General features: G+C 45.3%; 1 protein-coding gene across 1 annotated transcript in view; it reads right to left on the bottom strand.

Annotated features, from left to right (window-relative positions):
- Window positions 1–12087, bottom strand: part of LOC146190239 (uncharacterized) — a 27672-nt gene extending 15585 nt beyond the window's left edge. The window contains exons 1-6 of the mRNA XM_084599753.1: window positions 12032–12087; window positions 9177–9303; window positions 7915–8003; window positions 7159–7260; window positions 6391–6450; window positions 5721–5852 (exon numbers count right to left, since the gene is read on the bottom strand). Of these exons, the coding sequence (XP_084455879.1) occupies window positions 5721–5852; window positions 6391–6450; window positions 7159–7260; window positions 7915–8003; window positions 9177–9303; window positions 12032–12085 (564 nt within the window). The 5' untranslated portion in view covers window positions 12086–12087. The remainder of the gene's footprint in view (window positions 1–5720; window positions 5853–6390; window positions 6451–7158; window positions 7261–7914; window positions 8004–9176; window positions 9304–12031) is intronic.
- Window positions 12088–13645: the final 1558 nt, after the last annotated feature.

The raw sequence follows: 13645 nt of genomic DNA on the forward strand, positions 1-13645 counted from the left end.
CCACCTTCATTCAGCTTGAACCCATGAGTAACTGTGGATTGCTGGTAGCCTTCCTGTTTCGTAATCACACGTTTTTGGGCTCGATTTTCTTATTCGGCGAATTTTCTTCTCAACTCAGTTACCTTTTCTTGGTGACATGATGCCTCATTGAGAAACTTTGCGTTGATAAAATACTTTTTACCTGATCCTGACTGTTCATCACCATTGTTCCACATCCGCTACAACGCCGGTTTCTGTTGATAATGAGGCATTTTGCGCAAGAGTGTACAGATAAACACCGATCTGTGACCTATGCAAAATTCGGTGGTGCTGCTGTCGCCAGGCTGGACCGACTGCGGGTGAAAAGAAGGCCCAGCGCCGCAATACATGGTAGGAACCGATTTCAAGGCACTTTTTATTTCACACTGCACAAACGATGCGTGCTTTCGGTGCAGAGTAACTATGAACATCGTAGAACACAATTTGAATTTATGAAATCTCATTAGAGAGGCGGAGTATTTTAAAACCACCACGAACCGCAGGGGTGTGCATGTCAGGAGCACTGCCCAAATAAACACACACAAGTAAAAACTAAATAAAACTTATTTTCCGGTTTAGGAGAGCACCAATAAACACGGCTGATGCTTAAAAGTTAACGAATGTCTTGAAGAAAAACTGTGACGATGTAGGCTATGCCGTTTTGATGTCCATCAATTTTTAAAGTGCCTCGAAAAATGTGGTTATCATCATCATCATCAGCCTGATTATACCCACTGCAGGGCGAAGGCCTCTCCCATATCTCTCCACTTAACCCGGTTCTGTGCTAGCTGCATCCACTTGACCCCTGCGAGCTTCTTAATCTCATCCGCCCACCTAACTTTCTGCCGCCCCCTGCTACGCTTTCCTTCCCTTGGAATCCAGTTTGTTACCCTCAGCGACCATCGGTTATCCTCTCTTCGCACTACATGTCCTGCCCATGTCCATTTCTTCTTCTTAATTTCCACTAGAATGTCGTCAACTTGAGTTATTTCTCTGACCCACTCTGCACGCTTTCTATCTCTTAATGTTACCCCTACCATTTTTCGTTCCATAGCCCTCTGGGTTGTCCTCAACTTAAGTAGAACTCTCTTGGTTAGCCTCCACGTTTCAGCCCCATAGGTGAGTACAGGCAAGATGCAACTGTTGTATACTTTCCTCTTGAGCGATACCGGTAAGCTGCTAGTCATAATCTGCGAGTGCTTGCCAAATGCGCTCCATCCCAATGTTATTCTTCTTGTTATTTCCTTTTCATGGTTCGGATCTGCGGTTACTACCTGTCCTAAGTAGATATATTCGCCTACTACTTCCAGTATTTCGCTACCTAATGTAAACTCCTGTTCCTTCCCGAGGCTGTTGAACATTACCTTAGTCTTCTGCATATTGATTTTCAAGCCTACCTTTCTACTTTTCCTGTCTAGGTCATCAATCATTATTTGCAGTTCATCTCCAGAGTTGCTTAGCAAGGCAATGTCATCAGCAAATCGCAGATTACTGAGGTATTCTCCATCTACCCTTATCCCTAACTGCTCCCATTCCAAGTCTCTGAATACTTCCTGTAAACAAGCTGTGAATAGTACTGGGGAGATTGTGTCTCCTTGCCTAACACCTTTCTTTATGGGAATTTTGTTACTTTCTTTATGCAGAACTATGGTTGCTGTGCAGCCACTATATATATCTTCCAGCACTTTCACGTACGGCTCGTCTACTTCCTGATTTCGCAATGCCTGCATCACCGCCGAGGTTTCAACTGAGTCAAATGCTTTTTCGTAATCAATGAATGCTATGTATAAGGGCTGGTTATATTCCGAGCATTTTTCTATCACCTGATTGATGGTATGGATATGATCGATAGTAGAGTACCGTTTCCGAAACCCTGCTTGATCCTTTGCTTGATTGCAGTCTAAGGTTGTCCTGATTCTATTAGCGATTACCTTAGTAAATACCTTATACGTAACAGACAGTAAGCTGATTGGTCTGTAATTTTTAAGGTCCTTAGAGTCCCCTTTCTTGTGAATGAGGATAATGTTTGCATTCTTCCATGCTTCCGGTACTGTCGATGACACCAGGCACTGCGTAAACAGGGTGGCCAGTTTTTCTAGCACGATATCCCCCCCGTCCTTCAGCAAATCTGTAGTTATCTGTTATAATGCGGTTATAATGACCGACATACCCCTAAAAACCTAGCTGTCCCCTGAATGCTTCTCGCAATCGCGGCAGCTTCTCGTGTTGTCCGACGTGCTGCCGCGCAGGCTACATTCTTTCTCGAATATTGCAGCTCCAATAATACAAACTTATAAGCTGAAGGTAATCCTCCCACAGCATGATAAACGAATCGCGCCAAGCAACAAACTACGAAAATTCCCCTTCTGCTCACACAAGTGGCGTTCCCGGATTCCGGCGGCGTCCGCGATCGAATAGAGCGTCGTCTGTGCCACCGTCTGTAACAGTAGGCCGTTTTGTTTCGTTCCGTTGTAATGACGTTTAAGAAGTTCTTTTTGAATCTAGTTTTGCCTAGGCTGCAAATATTCGACGACTGTTATTAAATTCAGTGCATATGGCAGCATATAATGATAAAGGACAGTTTTGCGCGATTTGGTGGAACACCCAAGTGGATAGCGAGCTCGTCGGCGGTATATATGCTTCCCAACAGTTATTGGTTTTGGTATTTTAAGAATAGATTGCCTCTGGAATAAAGCAGCATACTTTGTCGCACATTTCTTCAACGCTTTCGCTAACCTTTAACGACCGGCCACGTCTGCTGGTGCTCTGAGAAAGGAGAAAAATGTTGGGGCAAGTTGCGTTTACATATGTTGCATGGGTCGCCCTCCCAACTAGCACCCCTATACGTTTCGCCGTGTTTGAAAACTACTGCATCTTTCAAATGGCGTTTCATGCTTTCACAGTGTGTTCCAGGATGTTCACGGTGGCACTGTACGGAATAATAGGTGCTCCGTGAAATTATAAAGTTGATTTCAAACCTTTCTCTTCCAAGTATTCCTATGGGCACTAAGCCTACTTTTCACCCCCAGTCTGCTGCTTCGCCGGGAGCGCCCGCTTTGTTTGTAAACATTTTGTTCGTCTATACAGCTCGTTTTGTCAAAAAGCCGTCGCCGTAACCCAGTGGCGGTTTGGGTTTTGGTTTTGGTTTGGGTTTTGTCGCAGGAAAAATAGAGGCCTGTATAGTTGAACTGGTGTCTATTCCCTTACGACCCGGCTAAACTGTCAACTGAGAACTGGGGAACACTGTGCGCCTTTTCTTTTGTATAAAATAAATTACAAATTAAGCGTAGTTATCCTATTTAACAAAACATATATAATCATTCACGGAATAAGACGGTGGTGTTAAAACTCTATTGCGGTTACATTTAAAGAACTTCAAGGTCCCCAGAAAGGGGTCACCAAGAAGGGTAAACAACGCCATAACACTGATAGTTTGTGAACCACCCATCATTCTCCCGCAAAAATTTTCGATCTAGCTTCTGCAACACCAGAGATATCGGCGATTAAAAATGACCCTTCCAATTTTCCCTCTCAACTCGTACGCCGAAGGGAGCCATAAAAAAACAAAGAATACAAGCAAGTTCGAAGCTCCGCCCAGACATACGTCACTTCGACGAACTTCCGGTTGCCGCGCGCTCGCTCGCTGGCGTACTCCGCCAACCCGTCCTCGCTTGCACACGCCTGAGGAGTTCGCCAGTTCGCGCAGCGACGGTTAGTGTAACCGCGAACCCGTGGTTATCCTATGTTACACGGCGGACCAAACCATGGTTGCACCACTAACCGCGGTTACCGCAAACCGAGCTTGACGACCTCGGTTTGCGTCGTTAACCGAGGTTATGACGGCGTCTGTTGACGGAAGCTACTCGTCGGCGCCCGAGTGCGCGAAACGTACGAGCGGGTCTGCTTCACAAAGTTATTCATTTGCCCACTGTATCACGTTTAAAGATCGATGTATAGATTATGGTGCCGCCCGACGTCTTCGATTACGGCCGACAGCGCAGCGACTGCGTACTGAAGCCTTGTCGTGCCTACAGTATCGTTTGAACGGCTTGTTGCTGAGCAGAACGCCATAAAATACGCGGCCTTAGCTATGAAAGTACACGAGTTTGCAACGCTTGCAGCACGGGATGCCGCGAGCAGGCTGAGGTACGTTACACAATTACCGCGGGGGTGGAACGTGCGAGCGCGGCGAACGCCGGCGCCGTGCGTGACCGTCTCTAGTCGTCGCTAGGCCTATTGTTTCGCTTCGAAGCCGCGGCGGTCGACGCTTTGGAACATGATCAACGCTGTCGTAAATCGTCTACTTATGAAACTGCCTTATAGTGATTCCTATCCTGCCATAGTAAAATAATTATAGGATTAACTCTGCCGACGCATTATTCGCAGAGCTAGTACGAGCAGATCAGATCAGCCGAAATGCACCAGCGGCAGCTGGCTTGAGCAGAAACTAACTTGTATCACGGCTATCGCTCTTACCAGCAATTTGCTGCTGGTCAGCGATCCTCACGAGGGCTTCATACTTGATATTCGGCTCAATATTCCAGACGCCAACAAATTTTAGCACGCTTTATTTCGGACATCGGTGCTAACGATCCGCCGTGTGGTTCGCGAACGGTATGCGGGAGGAGGGGCCACATCGGCGATGTTTACGGCGGTCGAGGAGGTGCTGCCATCGTGCGGTGCTTGACCGTGCTGTTTGCGCCTCGTCGGACGACACTCCGATACTCCTGAAACCACGTTATATAAATAAGATATTTGTAAATGCAGCTTCGTTCTGCCGATCCCTGCGTCGCTTCGGTTGTTGCACTTAATGGGCAATGGCCACCTAACCGATAAGGGCGGCGAGCTGTAACAGCCCGCACAGAGTTCGAGCAGCGTACGAGCAGACGACTTTCGCAGCTACCGGAAGCGTGTTCGTGACGTCATGGTTGCAGTGACCGCAGCGAATGGCAGCTTCTAGCAAGCCTTGCCAGTCAACCGACCCGTGACGTCACTGTATTAGGAAATAGTTCCATGCGACACCACCAAGCGACATTTCATCTGCCAGCGAATTTCAAAAAACGCTGTTTTTAAAAATTAATAATAAACCGCTGGCTTTGTTCCAAGGAGTTATACTTTGCGTTAATGCTCAAAAGGATGTGTTCTACACACTGAACACGTTTATCAATGGTTTCTTGGGGGCCGTTTCCGTGGACCGTTAACTTCCCTTACGGCGCGGTTCAGGTGTCCACAGCTACAAGTGTGACAGATACTGCGCCTTTCCCTTCCTGTGAGCCAATTAATCGCTAGAGCTTTCTCTAATTTTTTTCCGCTTTTTCTGTTAAACCTGTGGTTCTACCACAAATACACTGACCTAATATCGAACCAATACGTCCCATATAATACGGTATTTGGTGAAGCAGGGATATTTAAGGAAAAAACAAACAAAAAATGTAGGTGACGATGTTCTGAGAATAATGTATGAACTCCCATTCATATAATATAGAATGTTTTAGTAATTATTAGTAAGTGATAAAAATTACGTCACCAGTCGCTAGATGTAAAACAATATAGGATAATTGTCCAGAAAATAGTTCAAATGTAAAGCCGGTCAGAACTCTAATAACGGTTGAACAAGAATCATGCACCAAAAGCCTGCATTCGATTTCGCCGCTTTGTTGAAGCAAATCTCCTTCCGCCAAGCTGTAATTCTCCTCCGGTACCTGTTCAGGGGCGCGCACGGATTCCGTCAAGTTGACCAGAGGGCCTGGCTCGGGGCTTGCGCTGGTCGCAGCTGTCAGCGGGGATGGAAACGCGGGACCCGTGTCGGCCCTTTGAAGAGACTCGCCGTACACCTGTCAGTAAGCAAAGGGTGATATATGGTTGGTTGGTTGGTTTGTGGGGTTTAACGTCTCAAAGCAACTCAGGCTATGAGAGACGCCGTAGTGGAGGACTCCGGAAATTTCGACCACCTGGGGTTCTTTAACGTGCACTGACATCGCACAGCACACGGACGCCTTGCTTTTCGCCTCCACCGAAAAGCTGCCGCTGAGGCCGGGATACGATCCCGCGTCCTTGGGAACAGTAGTCGAGCGTCGTAACCACTGCGCCACCCCGGGGGTCAGGAATTTATTGCCGGAATTAAAATTCGTCTCGCGTCCCCAACCTGCGCACGTGTTATACGCCAAATATTTGTTAAAAATCCTACTCCTCGCATTGAATTACTCTTCACCAATGCAGAGCATAGTCAAGAGAGAAAGAAGGAGTTATGTTTTGACCGACCATGAGTGACCCATTCACAAGCACTAGAATCTACATGGCTAGCAACGCGATGCGGTCGTCGTAACATAGATTTCTTCTACCAATGTCAGTAATAATAAAATGTATACATACATGTAAAGAATGCTCTGTCGGCACGCTGATTTCGATAGGCTCGGGTGTCCTGGCGAGGCCCTAAAAGCGTTAAAAAATTGAAATACTCAGTAGAATGTCCACAGGCACACTTTCCTATTTTGTAACACCGTTATGAAGCAGAAAGAAAGAAGCATAGACTGCGTAGAAACTGGTGCATGGTGAATTCACGTGGACTATAATTACAGGTTCATATGTTTACACGGGGTTGTATGGAATAAATTGAATGAATGATCAGAAATCCTTTTTCTTCCAAACGAAATGCGGGCTCACGTATTCATGCTCTGTGCGGACGTTAGAAGTGGCGCACAATTTTCCCTTCTACGCGCTGTTTGACTCCACCGCGTCGCCAATCATAGCACTATATTTAGTGGCCACGAAAATAGCACAACACGCGTGAACAGCCTTCTGTGCTGCCAACAGCCTCTGGGCATCTTAGCATATCTCCTGTGAACGGGTCCTGGGTGGGGGCTTTTGGTATCTAGGCCCCGCGTATACTCGATAATCAGTGAATCCCGGAATAACCGATGTTTGTGTTCAACAGGCTTCTGTTTAAGGTTCAAAATGCGCCGTGTTGCTCGTCGATATCGTAATTGGACTCCACGAATGTGCAAATGTGATCTCACAGAAATGAGCTACACTGATTACTGCGAACTTTCATCTTGAAGCCCTGCTGTTACCCCTACGTAAGCTATCTCACCACTGTATTTCACAGAACGAAATAAACGTAGGTAGAGAAAGGAGCCTCACATCCATGAAGCTCATGTTTCCCGAAGCTATTCCGATGGCAGCGTCAAAGGAGGTGTCGATGATGCCCCATGTCCATGCGCTGAGTATCAATTGGGGCTGCTGCTGCATTAATAGTAGTGGCAGAGCTTAGTGTCTTTTATACGGCACAAAATCTTTGGAATTAACTTAATTGTCTAGAATGCGTTGTTTAGGGCAAGGGAGCGCGAAATAGGCATATGCGTATTCCCATCATATATAAGTGCCATATCGGTTCTTTGTGGCAAATAAACTTTCAAACGTGGTAAGTAAACCCATTTTCAATGGCTTGATTACGATCTGCTCAGCGTTTTAGAAGCGGACAAAACTACATTAGAAAACTCAATCGAAACCCAATTGTGAATGTTCCCAAATCTATAAAACGATATAAATATATCAAACTCTTCCCAGTGTCCAGAGATGGGGCCAAAAAATCCGTTGCGTCGCTCCAGCTACATGGTGTACTCTCGAGCCCAAAATTACAAACAGCAACGGGTTCGAATTGACACTGACTGGTAAGGGGAGAAGCTGATGCTTCATTCAGATTGATCGCAAATGGAGGATGAGACTTTGGAATGAAAATATATGCAAGCCTTTTTTATTTTATTTTTAAGAACAGGCTGCAGTAGTGACGCAGTGACGCTATCGTATTTATGCAGCCCCCCTGATGGCACTTCGACTGTGCATTATGAAATAGGCGGTTCACTATATTATTAGTTAAAACATTTTTCGAGAACTTACGCTATCGACTCCCACGTAGAGGACAAAGTCGAACGCAACGCTTACGGCTGCAAAAAAGCCCACGAAGATATTCCCGTCTCTGCGAGGCACTGGAAATATTGAAAGATAAACAGTTATCTACTGCTTGTGCGCAATTAACTCTCCCGTTGCTTTTAGTGGAGCGCAGGATGTAAGAATACATGTTTAGAATAAAACCGTTTTTTTTTTTTTAGCCAGGTCTTTTAACGCATGGGATAGCTTTGTCTTCTTGAGCAGAAAAGGTCAATACATACTTATCGATCAGAAAAGCATTTCCTCTTTCCAATGTTGGTTTTAAGTGTGTAAAGTTAGCCTAGCGCTCTATTCTTTGTTGTGGATTTCTCCGTTCTTCTACATCGGAAGAAATAGGCAAGGTTATAGAGACCGCATGGTTTAATATAACGCTATAAAGTCAGTCGTTGGCTGTCCCTGCTGCGGTGAACACCAGTGTGAAAACTGAGTTTTTTCAGTCGCCAATGCTCAGGCGCCACAGTTTGCCGAGGCGCCAAGCTGTTTCTTCTAAATGTTGGGTGGCTAAAATAGGGTCTTATTTTCTTAATTCAGGTAAATGTTTCGCTAGTTGTGATTAGCTACTTATAAAAACCAAGTTTTTAATCCTCATATGCTCCAGCTACAGCAAATGTTTTAAGGGGCCTTTGCCTTAAGACGTTTATAAGATAGCTCAAAAGCGACACCAGTACAGTGCATATTAGCAGCAGCAGAGTTATAATTTCTTCAATTAAAGTGTAGTTTGAGCAATTTGTAGATTTTCGAACATTATTAAAGCGAGCAATAGTTCGCGATTAAGATATAAAATTTATTGCTTCAGCATGCAGCTTCAAATAACACAAAAGACATCAGCAGTCTAAATAACAACCAATCAAAGGAAACTTCACTCCACTTTATTCTCACGGCTTGGTGCAGGTAGCGGTTGTCCCATTATTGCCACATATCCAAAAAAAGCTGCCATCGATTCTGTTTGTATCCCTTCGGGACGATGTAGATGCTAAGAGGGGCTCCTGTAAATGTAATGTCCAGGGTAATTATCAAAGCGAGCTTAGTCTATCGTGCTTTGCTGTAAAAATAACAAGGCTGTTTGAAGCAATAAAAAGCCACGTTACTTTCCAAGCTCAGGGGATCCGGATAGGATAGATCAGTTCTAATATACGTTATTTTATTCCCGCTACTATGACGTGAGAATGGTACTGCTTTCTGCATACAGAGATTCTGCGGCAGCCGCTCACTATATTTGTCGAGGTTCTTGACGTCGGGCATCACGTTCTCGATGTTGCCCCTCAGCCGCTGAGCCTCCGCTGGAAGCAGGTCGTGGTAGCGCACGAACAGGTACACCAGGTTGAACATGTTGACGCACTAGACATGAAGAAAACCGAGCACAGTGCGCCATTTTACGTCTATATCTCAAGTTAGGCAATATGATAGCAGCGCCGAGTGACGTGAGTGAAGAATTTAATAAAGCAGAGCAGTAAACGCAGTAGGCTGAGAAAAAGTACAACGCCTCAACGAAAAAAAGGAATACCCTAAAAACACTGTGAGCACAGCTCTAAAATTAATCTAAGACATTTTACATGGATTCAAACGTCGTCACAACACTGACCACATTCAGATGCATGCCATTGTGGAAGACGACGAGAAGAATGGGATATCAAGTAATCTACTACTTGTGTTTTATTCCTTTTTTATGCAGAATTCAGTCGCGGAATGTAGAGATTAGGCCAACCGTGCTAAATACAATAACATGTCGGAAATGTTTATTGAAGGAAATACACTTCTACATCAGCCAATGTTAAAACAACAACGAGATTTAAATTGCAGCAGCGCAAAGGACACGAACGCAAGAAGGGGGCAGAAAGAGCGCCTTCTACCAACTGAGTTTATTGCGGTAGACACCACCTTTTATACGCCGGTGGATATCAGAGTCATAACAATGCAACACAAAACAAAAGTAAAGAACATCATGATTTTGCACCTTTTTTGTTGTTGCAACGTTGTAACTCTGATTAGCCCCGGCATATAAAGGTGGCACTTACAGTAGTAAATTAAGTTGGTAACGGCATTCTTTCTGTCATTCCTCTTCCTTGTGTTCGTGCCTTTTGTGCCGTTTAAATACATAGAATGAACTAATTAGCCCTACTGAAGGTACTTGTGCAATACACCAAAGCTTTGAATAAAATGAAGTGGAACGCCGTCCGATTTAGCTGGTTCCCTTTCAGGGCTAAAGAGCAGGGACTTTTTAAATTACAATGCCGCAGACTGACGTCGTCAAAGTATAAGTTTGGCGTCTGCTAGACAAAAATGAAAGCATAGCGTATCTTTATATTATGGCAGACCTTCCAACGTCGTAAGGCTGCAATACACAATGTAAAAAATACGCGAGCTACTATAAACGCGGAATGTGTCGGTTGTGAGATATATTTCCAGTGGGTGGGCGAGAGGAGGACAGTGATAGCGAGTGAGTAGTTTAGAAAGGCTAGAAGGAAAAGGTCACAGCAGTTTCGGATACCTTTTGGCGCTTTCTTTAATCGATTTGTCGCAATCGTCTCCGCCTCGGTGTTGTGGTAAAGCTACTACGTTTCACTCACCCCATGCGGAGATTCGTACGCAGGCCACTGGATTGCATTACCGTTGGCATGCATTGTGCCAAAATGTAACTTTCGAAACAGGTAATTCCAAGTTGTTTAATATATAAAGTCACTTAAATATGACTCGAAATAAAGAAGCACAAGGCCATCGAAACAGCTGGCTCTGGATACTGTGTAATCAGCGGAGTACCGTTCAAGGTGCGATTCCCAACCGCGTGTAATGTTTGTAATAACACACAAAGCAGTGTACTGCGATGCAGCATGCCACCGTGCACGATGTTACCAGTAGATTGTAAACACCATTTCACGTTAGAACGATTCTACAACATAGTAGTGGCCACAGTGACGCACGGCCAAAGATAAGTTTTATTTATACAGGGGTAACCTAACGCCCAGCGGGCAACTCTAGAACTCGTCAAGCTGTGCGCCTTGGTATAACTACCGATTCTTAATAAAGTAAACACGAGCGCGGTTTCCAAATGTCGAACTTTGAATAGCCTTTGAGGCGGCAGCTTGAACGATTCTGGCTCTCAAAGCACGCTTTATATATCTGCGCGATCCAAGAACCGCCACGAGCGCAGATTGACTTCATCGAGGAGTATGAGTGGAATAAGATTATTTTTCAACCTGCAAGGGTCAGGGGTGCTTGCAGCTTGCTGTATGCGAGGACAAACTCTTGCTATGCGGCTCAGTATCCGCGGAGAAAAATATGACGGATACTGTGCCTTTCCTTTCTTATAAACCAGCACACAATGTAAGCGTGGGCTAACCTTAACCTTGAAGGAGCCACAGAACACTGTGTACCTAAAACTATACTCTGTCTCCTTTTACCCAAACCATCTTAACGCTTTCCCATCAAAAATATGGCGTGACCTTTAGATGATCAAGTGTAGGTGTCCACCCAAATGTATATTGCGCCATCTTTCTCTAAAACCTGGCTTATTGAAAAATTATTAAGGGGCATCTTAAGATATCTCTTCAGACGTGAACGGCGAAAGCCAATTAGTATAGTAGCAGATGTAGTGGTAGCAGTAGTCATTAGTAGCCGTTTTAGTCATTACTACTCATTACTAAGCCTTTTAGTAATTTCTAATGAATTGCAGTCGTCGTTAGATACATTGATTATTAAAAGTCATCAGTAGTCATTTTATTCATTACTACTTATTACTAATTATCTTTAGTCATTTCTAATCAACTGTCTCTGCAAGTGGTGGTTAGACGTATTGGTCATCACAGGTCATTAGTAGACGTTTAAGTACATGCCTCCATTTACCTATCCATCCGTAGTTAGAAATCGTAAATAGTTGCTTCACTCCAACTCGTCACAGTAATAACAGAGAGATCGTAAAGCCAGCGTACCTGTGTATTAAGGAGTTTATAGGCAGCTTTTAAAGATAAAATGCCGCTTCCTCTTATATGCTACAACAATGCATATCTTAGCCGTTTGGCCTGTTGACACATCGGCTCGGGACAAGCAATGGGAGAGGCGACATACGTACAAAACAGAAAGCGGCCAGAGCCTTAATCGTGCCTGCCGTGTTAGTGAAGCACATCTTCCGACCTGGAATGTAAAACGCAGCGGCGTTAAAACATTTCAAGAAGGAACCAATTGTCATTCGCAAAAGATACATTTTTAGTCACTCTGATTTCCTTTGAAAGCAAAAAACCACGATATTTTGTCACATGGGCACGAAGCATAGATGTCCCCAAAAAATGTTCGGAACATAGAAAAGATCGCTCACCACAGCAGCATACGAATCGGCCGATACCAGGCTTGTTCTTCTTCTTTAACAATCCATGAGCCACCCTTTACCACGACGCGAGAAATCTTTTTTCGCTTGGTAGATGCATCGTTTTTTGGGGGGTCGTTATGGAATTAGCTTCGCAGTATACAACGGTAAAAAGAAGAATATAGGTCTAAGTCGAACACAAACACTGCGAAAAGTGGACCTTCGTGTTATAAAAACACACTACGGGATGTTTGACACCCTGTGCGGCAGCATTCAAAAGCTATCGTCATCACCATCATCAGCAGCAGCACCAGTGGTCGTGGCGACGCTAGTTTGCATTTATTTTTTGTTGCAAAGCTGCTTTGGTTGCCTGCTGCTCTTTTGCTTCTTTAAAAAATCCTGGTTGACCACCCGAATACTTAACCTGCCGCCTGCAATGTTATCATTCACCGTCGCCTGTTTTCGGCTGGGTATTGCCGGTATATAAATCTGTTCGCGAAGAGATTTTGCGCAAACCTTCGCATAACTGCGCCATAAAAAGCTCGCTGGATGGCAGAGATGATAATGCCTTGTGTGTTGGTAGGAAGCACTCGTCATCGGACTCGATCTTGGATGGCTCCGAATGACCCTCGCGCATCTCATGACCTTTGCCGTGGCGTGTAGAAGCGAGAAGCATATGAATGAAAACGATAACTATCAGCTTGGACTCGGTGCAGTCGGTCGTCTCGCATTCCTTTCAGGGTATTTGTGCGTTTATCTGTGGAGTCACCATTTGCTTTTTTTTTTTTTTAAACAAGAGCCTTACTGACCCACCACTACGAGTTTTGCCGTGGTCGGCCAAGGCCTGCGATGCGCATGCGCCGTCGCTATGGAAACCAGGTGTACAGGGCTCCGCAGGTGCGCCGGCTACCGCTTGGTCTCCACCGCCGCACCGGGTCTCCGCAGCTGCGCCGGACTCCCGCATGGTCATGTGACTATCCGCACAGCAGAATATAAGCCGCCGAAGCGCCCGCGTTTGCTACGCAGATGAGCCATGAACGGAGGCTGATAGAACGTTATTCCGAATAAGGATGGAAGACTGAGACGCGGCTTTTCTCAATCTCCTGAGGGAGCAGAGTTTCGCGTCTGTTTTCCCTCGCCACTCTGAACGCCATTCGCCGACAGGCGATCACATGACTTTTGTGACGTCACGTGTTCAGTGTTTTGCGGGGGAGCCAACTTGCAAGCACAACGCCGAATGATCCCTCGTCAGGTCGGCGCGTCGTGTGAGCACACGCGGTGGAATACGTTTCACACATTTTCCGTGCGCACCTGTGGCATCACGTTTGCTGTTCTAGCGCTAGTGACAGACGCAGTCGTCAGCTATGACTAGGTGCAGTGCGC

This window comes from Amblyomma maculatum, chromosome 4, assembly GCF_055883805.1.
Source record: "Amblyomma maculatum isolate TAMU_Amacu chromosome 4, ASM5588380v1, whole genome shotgun sequence".
Classification (NCBI taxonomy): Eukaryota; Metazoa; Arthropoda; class Arachnida; order Ixodida; family Ixodidae; genus Amblyomma; species Amblyomma maculatum.